The sequence below is a fragment of the Puma concolor genome, chromosome B3 (assembly GCF_028749965.1).
Source record: "Puma concolor isolate L17-30 chromosome B3, mPumCon1.1.hap2, whole genome shotgun sequence".
Classification (NCBI taxonomy): domain Eukaryota; kingdom Metazoa; phylum Chordata; class Mammalia; order Carnivora; family Felidae; genus Puma; species Puma concolor.
The window spans coordinates 68,245,613-68,267,835 of NC_141672.1; the positions used below are offsets into that span (position 1 = coordinate 68,245,613).

The following is a 22,223-nucleotide window of genomic DNA, read 5'->3' on the forward strand; positions in this document are numbered from 1 at the left end:
GCATATTTTTTCTGTCTAGCACACTGAAAATCTCGTGCCAATTCTTTCTGGCCTGCCAAGTTTCAAAAGAGAGATCAGTCACGAGTCTTATAGGTCTCCCTTTATATGTGAGGGCACGTTTACCCCTTGCTGCTTTCAGAATTTTCTCTTTATCCTTGTATTTTGCCAGTTTCACTATGATATGTCGTGCAGAAGATCGATTCAAGTTACGTCTGAAGGGAGTTCTCTGTGCCTCTTGGATTTCAATGCCTTTTTCCTTCCCCACTTCAGGGAAGTTCTCAGCTATTATTTCTTCAAGTACCCCTTCAGCACCTTTCCCTCTCTCTTCCTCCTCTGGGATACCAATGATGCGTAGATTATTTCTTTTTAGTGTATCACTTAGTTCTCTAATTTTCCCCTCATACTCCTGGATTTTTTTATCTCTCTTTTTCTCAGCTTCCTCTTTTTCCATAACTTTATCTTCTAGTTCACCTCTTCTCTCCTCTGCCTCTTCAATCCGAGCCATGGTGGTTTCCATTTTGTTATGCATTTCGTTTAAAGCGTTTTTCAGCTCCTCGTGACTGTTCCTTCGTCCCTTGATCTCTGTAGCAAGAGATTCTCTGCTGTCAGCTATACTGTTTTCAAGCCCAGCGATTAATTTGATGACTATTATTCTAAATTCACTTTCTGTTATATTATTTAAATCCTTTTTGATCAGCTCATTAGCTGTTGTTATTTCCTGGAGATTCTTCTGAGGGGAATTCTTCCGCTTGGTCATTTTGGATAGTCCCTGGCGTGGTGAGGACCTGCAGGGCACTTCCCCTGTGCTGTGGTGTATAACTGGAGTTGGTGGGCGGAGCCGCAGTCAGACCTGATGTCTGCCCCCAGCCCACCGCTGGGGCCACAGTCAGACTGGTGCGTGCCTTCTCTTCCCCTCTCCTAGGGGCGGGATTCACTGTGGGGTGGGGTGGCCTGTCTGGGCTACTTGCACACTGCCAGGCTTGTGATGCTGGGAATCTGGCGTCTTAGCTGGGGTGGGTAGGCAAGGTGCACAGGGGCAGGAGGGGCAGGCTTAGCTTGCTTCTCCTTAGGTGATCCACTTCAGGAGGGGCCCTGTGGCAGCAGGAGGGAGTCAGATCCGCTGCCAGAGGTTTGGCTCCGCAGAAGCGCAGAGTTGGGTGTTTGCGCGGAGCGAGCAAGTTCCCTGGCAGGAACTGGTTCTCTTTGGGATTTTGGCTGGGGGATGGGCGGGGGAGATGGCGCTGGTGAGCGCCTTTGTTCCCCACCAAACTGAGCTCTGTCGTCCGGGGCTCAGCAGCTCTCCTTCCCTTTTTCCTTCAGCCTTCCCGCTTTCCGAGCAGAGCTGTTAACTTATGACCTCCCAGACGCTAAGTCGCTCTTGCTGTCGGAACACAGTCCGTCAGGCCCCTCCGCTTTTTGCAAGCCAGACTCGGGGGCTCTGCTTGGCCGGTGAGCCGCCCCTCCGCCCCGGCTCCCTCCCGCCAGTCCGTGGAGCGCGCACCGCCTCGCCGCCCTTCCTACCCTCTTCCGTGGGCCTCTCGTCTGCGCTTGGCTCCGGCGACTCCGTTCTGCTAATCCTCTGGCGGTTTTCTGGGTTATTTAGGCAGGTGTAGGTGGAATCTAAGTGATCAGCAGGACGCGCGGTGAGCCCAGCGTCCTCCAAAGTAGACAATTTTCAGTAAGTAGAACTGATAAATCCTGTGTTACGGTTCATAGTCGAGGTGAACATGATGACTTTTGGAGAATTTGTGAGGATCCTCTCTGCAAGAGGGCTTCTCTTCTAGACACATGTGAAGTTTTAGAATTAGCTGTTCTTTAATGGCTGATTGATAAGTTTTTTCTTCAAGCCAAATCATTATGTGTATGGTCAAGTGTCAGAAGTTTGACGTGCTTGTGCGTATATGAAGGTGGCATTCCTGAGCTTCCTTGCAGGTTGGTTCTGCTCTGTGAGGATGGCTCTGGTTGCCTTGGGAAGAAAGCACAGCCCCAACCCTGAAGGACTGCTGGCCTCGGTGGGGACTAGTTTGGTGGAGGGGTGATATGCCTTGAGCAGCTAGGCTGGGTCCCTGGGGTCCCCTTCAATTCTGAGTGGCTCTAATTCTATAGTTTCAGAACCTTTAATCTAAGAGAGTAATAAAGCAATTGCTCCCAAACCCTGGTGTACTCTACTCACTTATTACCATCCTCTCTTTTTCTTTCCTTTGAAATGAAATAATTACATTCTAAAATTTGAAAACAGGACATGTAGTCTGGAGACATAGCCCAAAGTCAAATGATCGGGTGCCATTACTCCTTAATGATAGTGCATGAGGACACCCTGAGAGAAGACAAACTGGAATATTTAACAAATTTTTAAAATTGTTTTTTAATGTTTGTTTATTTTTGAGGGGGGAGAGAGAGAGTATGAGGGGGGAGGGGAGGGAGCAGAGAGAGAGGGAGACACAGAATCAGAAGCAGGCTCCAGGGTCAGTGCTGTCAGCACAGAGCCCGATGTGAGACTCGAACCCATGAGCTGTGAGATCATGACCTGAGCCAAAATCGGATGCTTAACTGACTGAGCCACGCAGGTGCCCCTTTAACAAGTTTTTAAAATGTTCATTTATTTCTTTTTTTTTCGAGAGAGGGAGAGCACGCTAGCGAGAACAGAGCAGGGCAGAGAGAGAGAGAGGGAGAGAGAATACCAAGCAAGGCTCTGTGCTGAGCATGGAGCCCAACACAGGGCTTGATCTCACGAACTATGAGACCATGACCTGAGCCAAAATCAAGAGTCAGTGCTGAACCGACTGAGCCACCCAGGTGTCCCAGTAAATATTTACAATATTTAAAAGCCGTGGGGACAAAATTTAATTTTGCTTTTTCCTGGGCATCTATTTTCTGTATATATTTAAGATATCTATATATTGTGATATGAAAGCTGGGATGTGTGAGGAGGTAGAGGAGGGAAGGAAAACACCAGGTGATAAGTTGTTGCCTAAAGAGGACAGAGAATAAATGTCCCTTACATGCAGGAACTGATTTCTAATCTTTAAAAACTACTATCTTTATTTTGACTGGTTTCAGATTCAAAGTGGTCTCTTTCACTCACACCTTTGGATGGCTTTCCTTCCAAACACAAGCAATTTATTAGAAACCTGAGCGTCACGTGCTCTGGAGCCCAAGGATTGTCTCTGGGGCTGGATCCGCTCTGACATCAGCATTAGGGTGGTTGACCATCAAACATTTCTCTGAATTCAGGGAGCCTGTCAGGGCTACACTGGAGCTGGGTCTTGATGTCTTGTCAGGATTCAGAGTCCATGCCAAGGCAGATACACGGGCGCAGATGCTGGCACATTTGTCCGCATGGGCAGTCGAGGGAGAGGTGACAGCTGGCATGCGCTACCCACAGGCAGACCACACGGGGGTGATCACAGCCGACTCTGCGCCAGGAGGGAGGCAGAGCAAATCACAGATGGCACCTGAGGAATGAGAAAATTGCTTAACTTCTTTCCTTCCCTTCCTGTTACTACAGCCTGGGGACAACTTGGGACATTCTGTGGTATTCTAAGAGGAGATATTTGAACTGCTGCCTCCACAGAGGCTAGTGAGGGAGACTTGCCTTCCTCACAGAACTATAATTGTGTAAACATAGGAAGGCTGCACCTTGGACCCCACATTTCAGCAGTTGGGATGGTTGTGGAGTAGGGTGCAGAATTTTTTTTTTTAGTATTTATTTTGGGGAGAGCACAAGTGGGGGGGAGGGGCAAAGAGAGGGGGACAGAGGATCCGAAGCAGGCCGTGCGCTGACAGGCTGACAGCAGTGAGCCCGATATGGGGCTCGAACTCACGAACTGCAGGATTATGACCTGAGCCGAAGTCAGACGCTCAACTGACTGAGCCACCCAGGTGCCCCTGGAGTACAGAATCTTGCCTTGCTGTCTACAGAATCTTAGGTCCTGGAGCTTGTGTTATGGCCATAGCAGCCTTTTGAACAACAGTGGCACCCGTCTTGAGGAAGGTCTTGGCACATCTCTGATGTAGCCACAAAGAGCCCCAAGACTGCAGAGCTGAGCGAGGCGCCGCTCCTGGATTCTTGTCCGTGAGAACTACTCCAAAACCACCCACAGTGCCTGGAGGCTGTAAAGGTCTCTGGACGAAGTAGCAGCCTCTGACCTTTGAACTTACAGTGCAGTACCTACTTGTAGCTTCAGACCCGGCGACAGGCGCTTTCGTGGATTATGTCAATCTGCACAGCAACTCTATGAAGTTGGACACTTCTTTCCCCCTTTTTAGAGATGAGGAAATGGAGGTTTACAGACATGAGATAGCCTGCCTGGGGCCACACAGTTAATGAGAGGTGAGGCTGGGGTTGAATTCAGGCAGTCTGGTTCCCGATGCTCAGTTGGGGTTGAATATTTTTTAATGCAGACATTAGCAATGACCTTTGTAAAAGGAAGCCATTCTTCCTTTTTCACTCCTGTCAAGATGGAGTGACATGAGCTGTACCTGTACAAAGTATTCTATGACAAATCCAGTGACACTTCCTTACCTTGATTCTTATCCAGGATGTCTGAATCTTAGGAATGACAGGAACATACTGCAAATCAAATGACTCTAATTTGGTACTTTAAGTCAAGGAGGCCAAAGGAAAATCTCAGGAATGGAGTAGATAACAGTATTTAGTGCTACAGAGGGAGAAAGTAAAGTAGGAAATTAGAAGACTCCATCAGACCTGTGGATTAGATTTTGTGAGCTAAAACTCCCTATTGTCTCCTTCTACAGCAGAAGAGGTATTTTTTCTCTCACACTTTTAATCAAGTAGATAATATACAAATGGTACTCAACTCTAAGCATAGAAGAGGTTTACAGTGAAAAGCCTCTCCATCTCCTTCCCATTCATGTACTCCAGGCACCCAGGTCCCTTTTTAGGAAGCAAATGTTGCTGGTTTATTGTGTATCCTTCCTGGGATAGTCTATATACACACACGATAAATAAGTGTATAGAATTTTTTTTTCTTTTTACAGAGCATCATACTATATGCAGTGTTCTGTACCTTTTTGTTGTTAATTTAACAATACATCTGTAGTCTTGTAGACCATTCCATAATAGTGTATAGCAAGAGTTTCTTCATGACTTTTTGCAGCTGCATGGGGTTCTATGGTATGGATGTATTCAAATTTGTATAATGGAGGCATATTTTCAGCTGACCACCACCCCCCCTCAAAAAAAAAAAAAAGCGCCAACATTTAGGAAAGATAATGGAAATGGCTTTTTCTTTCAAGGACAGAAAGGTGCTATCTGGAGCAAGTAGATAGAGTAGAGGACCATTTGTGTGCCGAGGGTTATCTGTACTAGGTCTCATTGAACCCAGCAAGAGCTAGCATACTTCTGAGGGGCTTTCTTAAAAACTCCCACCCTGAGTTAGGATTTAGAAACTTCATTTCTGGAAATGGCATATACACTGGCTAGAAACAGCTAAGCTACTGTCTCCAGTCTTTTGGGGATGAGGAAATTATAAATCTCTTTGTTTGTGTAACTCTAGCATCCCCAGAGTATCTAAGTATCTCTCAGTTTTCTATCCTTTAATTCTGAATATTCTAATACTTCTATCATCCTGTAATTCTTCATGTCAAATGGAAAAGGTTCTAGATTCCGATCTGGTCGGTTCACATTCCACTACTTACTAACTGAATAACCTTGGGTAGCTGCTAACCTCTTACCTTGTATTTCTGTATCTGTAAAGCAGGAATTGCATTACCTATTTTCTTAAGTTCTTTATCATTAGGATTACATAGGCTAACATCTAGAGCACCTAACAAAGTGCTGCCTCTTCACTGAAGTCTTAGGGAGGGCAGATATTCTCTTTTTTTGGTTTGTAAGACCAAGGTATTTTATATACTACAAAGACTATTCATTTTAAAAGATTTTTGATGATGCCAGAAATAGGTATGAAGATTAGGAGAGTTGAGAAGTATAGGATGGAGGCTAGTTGACCAATGGTGATGAAAGGGTGTTCTACTGGCTGTCCTCCAATTCATCTTAGGGTGAGTAGATCCGCTACTAAGAATCAGAATAGACATTGGCTAAGTGGTTGGAATGTCATTCCTCGTTGTTTTGAAGTGTGGAGTAGGGGAATGATTGCTAGAATTAGGATGGAGAGGATTAAGGATTTAGGAGGATTAAGGATTTTAGGAGTACTAGGATTAAGACTCCTCCTAGTTTATTAGGAATGGATTGGAGAATTGCATATGCGAATAGGAAGTATCACTCAGGCTTAATGTGTGGCTGTTTTTTCTTTTTTAATATTTATTTATTTTGAGAGAGACAGCATGAGTGGGGAAGGGGCAGAGAGAGGGAGACAGAATCCAAAGCAGGCTCTAGGCTCTGAGCTGTCAGTGCAGAACCTGACGCAGGGTTTAAACCCACAAACCTCGAGATCATGACCTGAGCCAAAGTCAGATGCTTAACCGACTGAACCACCCAGGCGCCCCTGATTCTTGGTATATATTAAGTTGTAAATTGGAATAGAGGTTTAAAAATCAGGGGCGCCTGGGTGGCTCAGTCGGTTGAGCGTCTGACTCCGGCTCAGGTCATGATCTCACAGCTCGTGAGTTTGAGCCCCGCTTCAGGCTCTGTGCTGACAGCCCGGAGCCTGGAGGCTGGAGCCTGCTTCAGATTCTGTGCCTCCCTCTCTCTGCCCCAACCCACTCGCATTCTGTCTCTGTCTGTCTCAAAAATAAATAAACCTTAAAAAAAATTATAATTAAAAAAAATCAGTCTTCTGTGACTTTGGTTGTAACCTTGGAATATTAATGATGGTAGCATACTTGGAGATTACATGATCACAGTTTTTTAAAAATAGAGGATACCCGAGCAGAAACTCACTTATGTGTGAACTGCATAACTTAATTACTCACAGAATTAACAGTTCAAAGCATATTTTAGCACAAAAAGTAGTCCAAAAACAATCAGTTGTATTTTCACAAAGATGTATAGTTGTAGACTTAGTGTAAGTAACTGTCAAATATAATAAAAATCAATGAAAATTCTGGTCTCTCACGGACAAGAGAGTTCTTGAATTGTGGTTTGTATTCTCTGGGCACATCTCAATTTTGAATCCATTTCTACTTGAACATCAGTTTCAGCAGTTCTGTGAAATAGAATGTGCTTCCTCAAAGCCAGTTAGACTGGTATATTGTTCAGAATTTGTCAACTATTTCATGTCTTTTTTTTTTTTTCCCCTGGAAAATGGCAGGAAGTTCTCTCAAACTGTCTTAAGCCAAAAAGTGAGCTTACTGAAACAGGTGATTGGAAGGGAAAAAAAAAGAGCTTCAGGTATGTCTTGATTCTATCAGTGTAAGTTTATGGTCACAAAGAAATACTGAAGGAGCTATTTTTGTTTAAAAAGTTGATGGTTCATTAAGCTTAATCTGAAAAACTTAGTTCTTCTTAAGTTTTAAATTCAATTTAGAAATGTTATTATTCTACAGATAGATCTAATAGATTTTTCCTCTCAGATCTTTAAGTTGTTCATTTCTAGAAGTCCATTTTGGGCCTTTAAAAATATTTTCTTTATTAAAAGTTCTATCTTCTTGAATATATGGAATATAGTTCTAATAATTGTTTTAATGTCTTTGTCTATTCTATCATCTGTGACATTTCTGGGTCTGTTTCTCTTGAAAGGTTCTCATGATGAGCTTTATTGCCTGTGTCTTATCTGGTAAGGTTCAGTAGGATTGCAGACACTAAATTTACTTTGTTGAGTGTTTAGATATTTTTTTATTTCTCCGTTCTTAGGCTTTTTTGTACATGGTTAATTGTAACAGTTTGATCTTTTGGGGTTTTGCTTTTAAGGTTAGGTGGGACCAAAACAGCATTTCGTCTAGGGCTTATATTCCCCAGCTCTGAGGCAAAAGCCTGTTAGTACTTTTGCTAATCCTCTATGAATTAAGAGGTAATTGGTTGATGGGAACAGACACTATTCCTGGTCCCACTTGGGCAAAGATTGTTCCTCCTCCCTGTGATCCTTGTAGGTGGTTCCTTCCCTGGCCTCAGGTGGTTTCCTCCTCACCTGCACTCACAGGCATTCATCAGACCCTTTGCAGATCTCTAGAGCTCTCCACTCCCTATTATCCTGCCTTGTGACTGCTAGCTGCCTTGACTTACCCACATGCCTAGCTCTGTCTGAGCAACTCAAGGAGCCTGTGCTGCAACCTGAACAAAAAAAAAATCTCGCCAGGAAAATGGGGCAGTTGTAGGATGCATCTTGATTGCTTCCCTTCTCTTAGGAATCACTATGCTGTGCTTTCTGATGTTCAATGTCTGAGAATCATTGTTTCTTATATTTGGGTTGGCATTTCTCTGGCTCTTCTAGGATGTTTAAATCATCCATTAGATTTTGTATCTCTTTCAAGGCTTTGCTGCTGGCTGCAACAGTCAAGTTACACTAGTGTAAGACCCAGGGGTTCAAATGATGTCACCTCTAAGCTCTGCACTGTCTTCATCCTCAGGTGTCTTGTGGCCATATCTATAGCCTCATTTGAAGGCCCTCCAGTTTAAGTCTGGCAGACAGTGGCTCTCTTGAGCCTTTCAAATAGTGACCTCAGCAGGAAACTAGTAGCTTCTCATTGGCTGGGTTTAACTATTCACCTATCCCTTTATCAATTTTTGTTGTCAGGAATAGTTAGCTCCACCTGAGAAATATGAATGAAATAAGATTGGGGTGACAAAAATCAGGGAAAATGATGCCGATATGCAAATCAGCATTTTAGTCACTTAGCCATAATCCTTCAGGAGATCTTAGAATTCCTGTGGCTGTCTCTGGATTCTTAGGATACCACGTCAACTTGGTACACAGAGCTTGCTTTTTCAGCACAGTTATTCCTACTGAAACTGAGCCATGTTGATGGGGCTGATGCTTGATAATTTAGAACCATCGAGATTTCTCTTGTAAAAGCAGCTATAAATACTTAAAGTCTGGTACATACTCATCAACATTCAGGGATCCCTTTGGATATCAATTTTTGAAATTCCAGGATTGTGTTGAACCCAGAGTAATAGAACAAAGTGAAGTTGAATAGTTCCTAGTTCTGCTTAGTGTGTTTCGATGTGGTCACTACAACAAATGATAAATTCAGGTTACTGCTTTCTTTAGTCCCATGTCACATCAGTACAGTCTCATCAGCCTGTAGAGCCAGGTTGCTCTGTGCCTTGCAATTTTAACACAATTAAAAATTTCTACAAATGTCCACCACCTGACCTCGATATATTTAACTAAATTTAAATCTTCACACCTAGCTTCAAATTCTTTTGACTATTACCTAAAAACTGTAACTTTTACGGTCATGATTGTGAGCCTACTTGGATGTGAGTTTGTCTTATAATTCATTATAGTACAAAGTTACCTGATGGAGATGAAATGGAAGCTTCCGTTTCAAGGCAGATTTTGTTTTGACTTGAATTTCCTTTCAATCCTTTTTTTATTTTGCCTTTTCCTTTTAGTTTAGAGCCCCATCTATGCCAAGTGAATCGATCTTTCCCATGTTTATGCCCAACTACTCAAATTCTATTGGTCAGGTGGCTATTCCTGCCAGTTCATGTGTGTGAGCTCAGAAAGATGGTTGTTTGGTTGAACACCCTGAGCTGGCTGGCCCAGGTGAGCTGCATTACTATGAAGGCTCTGCCATAAGATGCCCCTACTCTGTATACCTCATTCCACACAGGAGAAAAGAGAGAGGTGAAGTGGCGGAGTCAGGTTGATCAGTTTGGAGTGGCTTGGCAAGACTTCAAGCCTTCTACTTCCTCAGCTAGGCGATTTCAAGCAGTGCACAGGGAATGGGTTTGGAGCACAGGGATGTGTATTCCATCTTTGGCTCCAGAACGTACCAGCTATGACTTTGAGCAGGGTATTTAACTTTCTGAGCGTTGTTTCCATCTATAAAATTTGTACCACCTACCTGTTAGTGCTGTTGTGAGGATTAACTGCTGTAACTTTTGTAAATCATCAGGCACAGCATTTCCCTTTCCCATTGACCTCTACCCTTGATCTGTGCTTTACCATGGCTGTAATCAATTCTTCTAAGAATCATTTTCGGGGGCAGATAAAATTGGTTTCTGAATCAGCCACGCTGGGGGCTTGAGGGGACGGACCTGCTGAGCTGCCAGCCCAAGACAGCATCAACAGTGACCCTGGCCGTATTGTGGATGGTCTGCTGGGGAACTCACACCAGGACAGATGGGGCTAGGCTGTGGACAGTTTGAGAAAAGCCAAGGTTTCCCCAGAGATTTTTTTTTTAAGGGCCCCAAATCTTTACAGGCCCCATAGAAACGTTTCTCGGAACCTTTGCAATGGTCTTCTTTTAAGTGAATTGAGGCAAACTTGAAAAAATTTGTTCATTCATTGAGGACACTATTTCTAACTTATTTTTGGCTGCAAACACAACATGAAAAGAGACCACCTCCTGTGTCTTTCGTGAAGTTTTAACCTAAAAAATATTTTCTGAACATATGTTAAAGTCTAACTTCTCTGTTACTAAGGAAACTGGGACATTGCTTTATATTCTCTGGAGCTTATCACCTTGATGAACATTGTTGTCTCAAGCCCCGAACATGAACCACTTTGATCACTTTGGCAGATGATGTGGCGCTACGGACTGTATGTGTTACATACAGACTCTTTGGTTGAAGTTCTAACTCCCAATATAATAGTATTTAGAGGTGGTGCCTTTGAGGGGTAATTAGGTTTTCATGAGGTCACAGGGGTGGAGCCCCCGTGATATGATTAGTGCTCTTACAGGGGACAAAGGGACCAGGACTCTCTACTATATGAAGATAAATCAAGATGTCTGTCTGCATACCAGAAAGAGGGTCCTCACCAGACACTGAGCTTTTGGCACTTTCACCTTGGATTTCCTAACCTCCCAAGTTATGTGAAATCTGTTCAAGCCACTGGTCTGTGGTAGTTTGTTACAGCAGCCCAAACAGATTTTAAGTTATAGCCCAGGACCAAGTCAGGTTAGCAGGTCACTACCCAAAGAGACCTCTTTTTCTTGACCTGTGCTTTGTATGATGGCACTGACTCCTGAGGGGTAGGAATAGAGAAAGTAGATCTGGCTGTTTTATCTATTATCTGGATGTTTATCTGTAACATTAGAGATTGCTCTTGACGAGGCTCATTAGGAGCAAAACTTCCTGGCCTTGAGAGGAGTAAGAGGTTTTCCTCTGGAGCAACTGGTTTGCTTTTTTCTTAGAGCTGAGTTTCATGATCAACATTCCTTCTTGGTGCTGCATACCAGGAAGGTTTGAACCAAATTTAACACTTCATTTTCCATATTTTTTAGATCTTCATGGGACAAATGTTTTGTATTTGTCCATTCTAGATGTTAGTTGTTGTCATTATATAATGAAGGGATTTTATGTGATAAGATGTATTTGGGTGTGCTAGAGGAAGAAGAGACTTTAAGTAAGTAAAGTCTAGAGGCAACATGGCAGACCAGAAAACCACGGGGAGGTAATTTTACTATTAAAGTGCATACAAGAAAAAAAAAATACCAGTAGGAGATTCATTAACCAGTCAAGTAACATTTGTTTTTTTTTTGTTTTTTTTTTTTGAGAGAGGATGCAAGTGAATGAGGGGCAGAGAGAGAGAGAAGCAGGTCTTGTGATCACTTGAGGCAGGACACAAACTCATGAACGGTGAAATCATCACCTGAGCTAACATCAGATGCTTAAGCACCTGAGCCACCCAGGCACTCTTTTTATTTTTTTAATAATATTTGCATAATTCTTAAATTTTCACTGGTTTCAGTCATAACAAATCCATTATAATAATATTTTAATATTATATTCAGGCAGAACTTTTCCTAAGTACTTTCTCTTTTGTCAAACGTAACAGGAAAGAAAATGTACAATGTTCAAAATTTATTTCTGAAATGCTTTATTCTTTTAATTAGTATACATTATATTAAGTATAGAATTTCCTTAAAAATTAACTTTAAGTTTCAATGTTAGGACACTGATACGAAGAAGAAAACATCTGGCTCTTTTGACTTTTGTCTTTACATTTATCCAAGTAGTTTCTCATACTAAGGTTCTTTTATGTTACTTCTGTCCAAGTTGTGACAGCTAAAACAAAACATAAAAATAGCTTTACTTTAGTCACAAAAGAAATACACCTTAAAAATGTACTCTTTAATCATGGTAACATCTAAGCTCCATTATTTCATTCATTGCATTTGTATCTAGAATAAGTTTTCCTCAAGATTCACCACCAACTGAAATTCATTTAAAACTGAATAGTAATAATAAATGCTGTCACAATAAAAAAAAAATGGATCAACATTATAGGTACAAATTCAACTAATGGAAAACAAAAACACTGAGAATAAAATCAATATTAACTCAGTATGAAAATGTAAAGAAAACTTTCACGTACAACTTCACTGCTGACAGTTTACTTCTCCACATATTTTAATTAATTTGATATTTCTAAAACATCATTAAAAAGAAAAAAGGCATTCAAACTCTGGAAGGCTAGGTAAACTCCTACTGGACTAATTCTCCCAGGGATAGCAATTAAAACTTTAAACAACATGCAAAAACCAACTACCTGAAGGCAGTGGAGAACAACTGCAAGCTGGCAGGTTCGGGAACAGAGGTGACACTTGGAAGGAAAGACCCGCACTGGCTGAGTTCTGTGGCTCTTAACCTCAAGAACGACCCAGAGCATGGGGACAACTAAAGCCTCTGAAGGTGAGTAGGAAATCCAGTAAAGGAGAGGTCCAGAGTGTGAGAGCCCTAAATTTTGCACATGAACTTTTCTGATATCTATGGTGAAAAACCATGAACCAGGCACAAATGAGAGTGACTAACAAGCAAGATGTGAGCTGCTGCCCAAGAGACAGAGTTTGACATGTGAATTTTACCAAGTTAATTGCCGGCTAAAGGCCCAAATCAACACTCTTTAGGGAAATGGAATTCAGTTTCCAAAACAGCAATGTTAAGGATACAATCTAAAACTAATACATGAAAGAACAGAAAAATTGGGCCCATTCTCTAGGGGGAAAGGGGAGAGACTGAGATAGATAATCCATGTGTTGTAATTAATAGACAAGGGTTTAAAAGAAGCTATAACAACTATCCTCAATGAAACAATAGAAAATATGCTCACAATGAAATGACATAAAATCCACCAGAAGAACACAAACTATATTAAAAAAAAAAAAAAAAACCCAAATGAAAATTTGAGATGGTGTAAATACAACATTATTCAAATGGTAGAAAAAAGATAAAGCAAAGAGTGAATCTGGAGATAGTACAACTTAAATTATATTTAAGCCCAACATTAGGTGTAGAGACTACTAAAAAAATTAATTAAAAACAAAACAACCCCCCCACCCCAAATCCTCAGAGAGTTGTGGCAGAATATAAAATGTTGTACATACAGGTGAATGGAGTCCCAAAAAGAGAGGACAAAATTGAACACAGAAATAGTTGACGAAAGGCACAGAAAATTCCCTAAATCTGGTGAAGATATAAACATACAGATTCAAGAAGCTCAGTGATCCCCAAGATAAATACACAAGAAGTTATACATAAATACATCATAACTGCTGAAAACCAAAGATGACAAGGAAATCTTGAAAGCAGCCAGAGAAAAATAACCTATTACATATAAAATTGTATCGATCTGAATACTATTGACTTCCTATCAGAAACAATGAATACTTTGGAATAGTATCTTTAAAATTCTGAAAAACTGTCAATCCAGAATTCTATATTCAGCAGAAATATTTAAGAATAAAGGTGAAATACATTTTCATATAAAAGAAAATTAAGTGAATTCACTGCTAGCATACCTGAGCTACAGTAAATGTTAAAAGAAGTTTTGCAGTCAACAGATGGAAATCAAAATCTACTAAAGGTAGGGATGAAGAACACTGAAAGTCGTATCTGTGTAAAGGGAAAGGCTTCTTTATGATACAGATGAGTGAAGTGATAAAAATGGTAACACTGTGTACGGTCTTGTGAGGTTAATGATATATATGCAGATGTAAAATATGTGACAATCACAGAATAAAGGCTGAGGGAATGGGTCTATATGCTATATTGAATGCAAGTGGTACAATATTAACTCTAGTTTATGAGAAGTTAAAGATGTATATATTGTGATCTCTGGAGCAAATGCTAAATTAATAATATAGAGATAGAGCTAAAATAAAGCATTCAAGTAATACAAAGGAAGGTAGGAAAGGAGGAAGGCCTAACAGAAGACTAGTAGAATACAAACAGTACAATGGTAAACCTAAACCGAATCATATCAATAATTACATTCGATGTTAACCGACCAACAGACACCAATTAAAAGGCAGAGATGGTCAGAATGGTTTTGAAAAAAAAAAACAGGTTCCAACTATATCCCATCTGCAAGACAAACACCTTAAATATGAATTCATAGGCAAGCTGAAGCAACCAGATGGAAAAGTTATAACCTGCAAACCTTAAGACTAGAGTGGCTATATTAATGTCAGATAAAGTAGACTTCAAGATAAAGAGTATTACCAGATATGTAGAGGGACACTGCATAATGAAAGGGTGCATTCATCACGAAGACACAGCAATCCTCAATCTGTATGTACCTAATAACAGAGCTTAACAATAAGTTGACCTACAACTAAAAGGAGAGAGTGACAGAACTGAAGGGAGAAACAGTTCCACAAACATAACTGGAGATTTTAATACTGGTCTTTCAATACCTGACAGAACTAGACCAAAAAAACCCCACAAAACCACACATCAATAAAGACACAGAGGATTTAAGTAATGCTGTCAACTACCATGACCAAAATGAAATTTACAGAACCCTTCTTACTTCTGCCTAATGCAGGTTCTTTTTGAAGTGCACACGAAGTGCTCAGTAAGAGAAACCATAAAAGATATTTAAGTAAATTTTGCAAAAATGAAATCATATGCAGAATGTTCTTTAACCACAGGGAATTAAATTAGAAATCAATAAGATATTTAGGAAACCCCTAAACACTTGAAAACAACATCTCTAAATCACATGAGATTAAAAAAAACCCACCAAGTATATTAAAAATATACAACCAACCCCCCCCCCAAATATATATATAAAACATGGTGATGAAAATATATTAACATTTGTGAAATGCAGCTAAAGCAGTGTTTGGCAAGAGTTTTTAATTTTATGGCTTTAAATGCTTATTTTAAAAAAGAAAAACTAAAGAATTTAATATCCCAAAGTAATCAAAACAAAAATCAGCATAAACATCTGCTTCATTAAAAAAATTAACTAAATTGAGACTCCTCTAGTTCATCCAAGAAAAAAACAATCCATTTAGTTTTGCCTATTCTAATACATTACATAATCTATGGTGGAAAAATATCAAGACCTGCTTGGGGATTGAATAAGGGCAAGGATTGACTGGGGAACTTTGTGATATGATGGTTCTGTATCTTGAACAGGAATCGGGGTTATTCAGGTGAACACATCTCACAACCCAGGAATGTACACCTAGGTATATACTTCACTGTTGTAAATTTTAAATTTTCTGAATTTATCCTCTCAAAGATTTGGGACAATTGAAATAATTATCAGAATTTTCTTTATAGTAGTCCATGTTAAAACCTTACATTTTTATAGCTCCTATGGTTTTTGGCTTCAGTTGGTTCAAATGAGTATGATGATTCTCTTGCTCTTTTGAAAAATATCATCACCAAGTTATGGTATGTTACAAGAAACAAACTACCAACGTACACTTTACCTGTTTTATGAACTGTGTAGCATTAAAAAGTTCACTGCAGCCATATAAAATGTGTTTGCCTTGTTTCCCCTGTAAAAATAAGAGAACTCAGATACAAGTAACAAGTTATACTTTCAATATTACCCAGAAGAATGATTAAGCCTAATTAAGACTTTTTGTTACCCCTCAAAGTCTTTTTGGGGGACGAGGGAAGAGGTTGTTGAATTTTAGTATACACATATCTATTCTAAAATCGCATGGAATAAAGTGACTGCCACATTTCACACAAACGATTATCTATAAAATCTTAGGTCAACATTCTTCCAACATAAGATCTGTACTACCTGAAGAAAACATCGCTAGTTTTGTTATGCTGACAGTAGGATATGGTACAACTATGGCATGAATGGTCAGTGCGGTCTCATTTGTGCAATATAGGATTTACAATAATTTCATTCATAATTTTGGCAGAATACTGTAACCCAATTACAGCAGTCAAAACTTCTACTGAAGAATTCTTTAAGTCCTTGATGCTGTAATTATTATATGTATTGTGTACTTGAAAGAAAATTCATTTCTGTAATTTGAAAAGTTTATTCCATAACAAAGCAAATATGATAATTCATCAAGAAACATAATTATGTTTTTGTAATACAAGAGAAAGACAGTTCTCTGTGATGTATCAGCTGAATAAACACAGTTGGATGGCTGAATAAATGTTCTAGGTGGCCATCTCTCAGAACAACAACAAAAACAGTCATACCTCACTGTTACATATAACAATTACACAGCATTGGTCATATAACTGGGTCATATAATGTCAGGATCTACTCAAGACATTAATAAAAGTAGAGGTCATAGCATAGTAGGATAAAGAAAGCAAAGGGAAACATTACAAGAGTCCAAATATTCTAGGCACAGGCCCTAGGATCCCATCTCAGTAGCACAGAACACATTTTATTTTCATTTGTGAATCTCAAGTTACAGTGCAGATACTCTGGTTGCAGGGAAGCTCGGTCTTGTCCAAGGAGGGGTCTTCATACCCCTCTGATCATGTATCCATGACCAGGCTCAAAGAACAGAAGCAAAACATTGGTGATTTGCACCTCATTTCTTTCATATTTATGTTTTCTATTAAGCAGTGCTGACAAGCTAGTGTTAGTTGCCCCCAGTCTATCTTGGACCCTAGCATCGGACTACATTAATCACTAGTTATGACATTTCATTTGTGGTTGGCGAAATGTTAGCACCATGGCTTCCAAGGTTCACAGAGAAATAAACTAGCAAAGGAGATTAATCATGTACTTAGTCCACACTCCCTGCACCATCCCATCCGCACCCTTCATCAAGCTTTAATAATCACTCATCATAATTTTTCTTTTTGTATCTTCTACAGCATTTACAGATTAACATTAACACCAAAACACTAATTTTCTGTATCATCCAATGAGGGTTAAACACTGCAGCCAATATTTCAGTGCAAACTTATTCTTTTTTCTTTTTTTAAATTTTTTTTTTCAACGTTTATTTATTTTTGGGACAGAGAGAGACAGAGCATGAATGGGGGAGGGGCAGAGAGAGAGGGAGACACAGAATCGGAAACAGGCTCCAGGCTCTGAGCCATCAGCCCAGAGCCTGACGCGGGGCTCGAACTCACGGACCACGAGATCGTGACCTGGCTGAAGTCGGACGCTTAACCGACTGCGCCACCCAGGCGCCCCACTTATTCTTAATTATGCATAAACCTGATACTTCCTCCTTCCATTAAAAACTGAACTTTATGAAATGTACCAGTACCTGGATCCAATGTAACAATTATTAACTAAATCTATTTCATTCTCTAGCCAATCACCTTCCATCAAAAGAACTTATGGTGGCTTAAAGTTAAATTACCTATACATTTGGTTACTTATTACCAAATTTTTAGGGTCAACACAGTTTTATTAGCAAATTGCCTTTGAATATTAGTGCATATTATTTCTGTAACTATAAAGAGAAGCAAAAGGTTTCTCAACTGGAACACGTATTCAAAGTCTTTTGTGTGCTTTATATATTTGTTCCAGAAAACCTATGCAAATGACTGAGTTCCCAGATAACTTCGAGTTTGAACTTTGATTTCTTTTCGAGGTGTACCTTTTAACTTCAAAATATCTGATAACAGGTTATTGCACAATTGGATATTATAAATTTCTTTTTAAGCTTATTATTTGAGATAGAGCATGAGCAGGGCAGGAGCAGAGACAGAATGAGAGAGGATCCTAAGCAGGCTCCACACAGTGCAGAGCCTGATGGGGGCTTGAACTCAAGAACCTGTGAGATCGTGACCAGAGCCAAAATGCAGAATCAGATGCTTAACTGACTGAGCCACCCAGGCACTCCAGATATTATAAATTTCTAAACTATACTTATGCTTTAATAAATATGTTTCCACACATAAATGTCTGCTCTCAAAAGTGAAGAAATTAAGAAGATAGTTATTTCTATGACAAAGGACTGGCTACTGGTTTCATTTTGCAGCTGGCTCTACTAGTACGTTCAAAAGGCCAAGGTCTACGGAGTTTTTTCCTAGTACATCTTCTCTTGAGAGATGTAAAAGCCTTTGTCAAACATGTTCATTCTTGGGAGACCACTACAGTGTCATTTATCTATTGCATCTTTTAGATACACACTGTTGTGGTATAGCCAGTATGTTCTATATTTCAATCACAAACGATTTTCATTTTTTTTTAAGTTTATTTAATGGGAGACAGGTAGAGAGAGAATCCTCAGCAGGCTCTGTGTTGTCACTGACAATCTCATGAACCGTGAGATCATGACCTGAGCTGAAGAGTTGGGACACTTAACTGACTGAGCCACCGAGGTGCCTCAATTTTCTTGTATTTTTGAAAGTGTAGTCTTTGCTTAAGAGTACATTTCATTTTTTTTTTTTTTCTTAACCTTTTCATCCCCTTCATCCATTTCTCCCACTTACTTCTTGGCAACCACCAGTCTGTTCTTTATATCTGAGAGGGTTTTTTTTTTTTTTTTTTAAATGAGTCCACATAAAAGAGAAACCATACAGGATTTGTCTTTCTCTTATTTCACTTAGAATAATGCCCTCACGGTCCATCCATGTTTGTCACAGATACCAAGACTTCATTCTTTTCTATGGCTGAATACTTCAGTGTGCATGCATGCCTGCATGCATAATTTCTTTACCATTCATCTGTCAGTGGATACTTAGGTTGCTTCTAGATCTTGGCTATTGTAAACAATGCTGCAATGACTGAGGGTGCAGATATCTTTTCCAGTTAGTGTTTTTTTTCTTCACAAAAATACTTAGAAGTGGAATTGCTGGATTATATGGTAATTCTATTTTTACTTATTTGAGGAATCTGCATACTCTTTTCCACAGTAGCTGCACCAATTTACATTACCACCAACAGTGCATGAGTATTCCCTTTTCTCCACATCATTGCCAACACTTGTTATTTCTTGTTCTTTTTGATAATGGCCATTCTAGCAGGTGTGAGGTGAGTCTTACTGTGGTTTTGATTTGCATTTCCCTGATGATTAATGACGATGAACATCTTTTCATGTGTCTGTTGGCCATCTGTGTCTCTTTGGGGAAAATGTCTATTTAGGTCCTCTGCCTATTTTTAAATTGGATTATTATTAATTTTTTTGGTGTTGAATTGTGTAAGTTCTTTGTATATTTTGGATATTAACCCCCTGCCAGATACATTATTTACAAATATATTTCCCACTCAGTATATTGCCTTTTCATTTTGTTGATGGTACCTGTTGCTGTGCAGAAGCTTTTACTATGATGTAGTCTCATTTTTGTTTTTGTTTCTTTGGCTTTTGGTGTGAGATTAAAAAAAAAAAATCACTGCCCATACCTATGTCAGTCAAGGAGTTTATGGTTTGTTTTCTTCTAGGAGTTTTAAGATTTGGGGTCTTAGGTTTAATTCTTTAATCCATTTTGCGTTAACTTTTGTGTCTAGTGTAAAACAGTGGTTGAATTTTATTCTTTTGCATATGGCTGTCTAGTTTGCCCAGCACCATTTAATGAAGAGACTGTCCTTTCCCCATTGTATATTCTTGACATCTTTGTTTTAATGAACCATATACCCCATGGGTTTATTTCTGGTCTGTCAATTCTCTTCCACTGTTTTAATTACCATAGCTTTGTACTATAGTTTGAAATTAGGCAGTGTAATTCCTCCAGCTTTGTTCTTTCTCAAGATTGTTTTGGCTATTAAGGGTCTTTTGTGGCTCTATACAAGTTCAAGATTGTTTGTTCTATTTGTGTGAAAATGCCCTTGGAATTTTGACAGGGATTGTAATGAACCTGTAGATTGCTATGAGGAATATGGGTATTTCAACAATACTAACTCTTTCAATCCACGAAACACAGAATACCTATTTGTGTCTTCAATTTCTTTCACCAATGGCTTGTAGTTTTCACTACACAGGTCTTTCAGCTTCTTCATTAAACTTACTCCCAGGTATTTTATTTTTTTAATGTGATTGTAAATGATTTTTTTTTTTTTTTTTTTTTTTACTTCTCTGTTAGTTTATTAGTGTATAGAAATGCAACAGATTTTTGGGTATTATTTTTGTATCCTGAAACTTGACTGAATTTATTAGTTCTGACAGTTTTTGACAATCTTTAGAGTTTTCTCTATAGGTCATCTGCAAATAGTTTTCTAATTTGGATGCCTTTTCTTATTCTTGCCTAATTGTTATGGCTAGAACTTCTAATACTATTTTGAATAAAACTGGCATGATCAGGCATCCTCATTAATATTACTGAGTGTTTTAAAATTAATTTTATCAAATACATCACTGTTGTACCAAATAGCAGTTACATTATGAGCTAGATTAACATCATTGCTAACTTGATCAGTTTGAATTACTGTAGTATTTTCTTTGCCTTCCCAACAAAACTGGCCCAATGTGAGCCGGTATGACTCAAAGGCCAAGTCAGATAATTCTCCACTCTTGTAGCCATAGCCATAAGTTTTGTTTCATACTACATAGTTGTACTGATAGGGGTTTCTAATGTCAAAGACCTAGACCTAGCCCAGTTCTTCCTGAATTCACAACAAAGGAAACATTAACACTAAATAAGATTAAAAAAAAAGAACTTTGAGAATAATTACACTGGGTGGCTTAGTAGCTACTAAAATGTAATGGCTTTAAAGGGAAGCTATGAAAAACTCATAGTTAACATTATCCTTAATGGTGAAAGACTAGATGCTTTGACCCTAAGATCAGGAAGAAGATAAGGAGGTCTGCTACTTATCTATTCAATTCAACATTGTATTGGAGATTCTAGACAGAGTGGTTAGGCAAGAAAAAGGAAAAACCATTCCAGATAGGCTAAGGAAGAAGTTCAACTAATTCTATTCACAGATAACATGATCTCCTACACAGAAAGTTCTAAAAATACTAAAAAAAAAACCCTAAGAGTTAAGAAATGAGTTTACCGGGGTTGTAGGACACAAGATCAATTCACAAAAACTCATTTTTATTGGATTGCAATGAGTAATCCAAAAATGAAATTAAGAAAAAAACTTCAGGAGCACCTGGATGGCTCAGTTGATTAAGCATCTGACTCTTGATTTAGGCGCAGGTCATGATCTCAAGGTTCAATGGGTTTGGGGCCCATGTTGGGCTCTGTGCTGACAGTAAGAAGCCTGCTTGGGATTCTCTCTCTCCCCATCCCCTACTCACGTGTGTGCTCACTCGCTCGCTCCCAAAATAAATAAACTTAAAAAAAAAATTCTATTCATAATAGCATAAAAATACATAGAAATAAATTTAATGGAAACTGCAAAGCTTATGTTCTGAAACCAATAAAAACAAACAAAAAATTATAAAAATAAAGAAGATCCACACAAAGAGAACAAAATCCCATGTCATGGATCAGAAGACTTAATTAACACTGTTAAGATGAAAAGACTTTGCAAACTGATGTACAGATTCAATGCAATTCCTGTCAGAATCCTGACTAACACTGACAAGTTGATTCTAAAATTCCTACAAAGTGTAAGGCATCCAGGAAATCAAAAACAATCTTGAAAAAGAAGGATAAAGTAGAAAGACTCACATGTCTGGAGTATGAAACTTACTACAGTGCAATGGTAATCTACAGAGCATAGTACCGGCTCAAGGATAGATCTATGGATCAATGAAACAGAACTGAAAGTCCAGAAATAAACCCATACATGTATGGTCAGCTTATTTTCAACAAGGCTGCCAAGTCTATTCAATAGGGAAAAACAAAAAAGTCTTTTCAATAAATGGTGCTGGGACAACCTGGACTGCCACATACAAAAGAAGAAAGCTGGGCCTTACTTCATAATACATGCAAAATTAACTCAGAATTGATCACAGACCATTATATAAAGTACTCATAACACTCAGTAATAAGGGGCACTGGGGTGGCTCAGATGGTTAAGTGTCTGACTCTTGATTTCAGCTCAGGTCATGATCCC

General features: G+C 39.3%; 1 protein-coding gene and 1 long non-coding RNA gene across 3 annotated transcripts in view; one reads left to right on the top strand and one right to left on the bottom strand.

Annotated features, from left to right (window-relative positions):
• LOC147580035 (uncharacterized) overlaps positions 1 to 22,223 on the top strand; it is a 101,894-nt gene that overhangs the window by 75,934 nt on the left and 3,737 nt on the right. The window lies entirely within an intron of this gene.
• The window catches only part of SCFD1 (sec1 family domain containing 1), a 124,523-nt gene continuing 108,249 nt past the window's right edge, over positions 5,950 to 22,223 (bottom strand). For both annotated transcript variants that reach the window (XM_086710003.1, XM_086710002.1), the window contains 2 exons: positions 15,760 to 15,828; positions 5,950 to 12,100 (listed from right to left, as the gene is read on the bottom strand). In XM_086710003.1, coding sequence (XP_086566129.1) covers positions 12,077 to 12,100; positions 15,760 to 15,828 — 93 coding nt within the window. In that variant the 3' untranslated portion in view covers positions 5,950 to 12,076. The remainder of the gene's footprint in view (positions 12,101 to 15,759; positions 15,829 to 22,223) is intronic.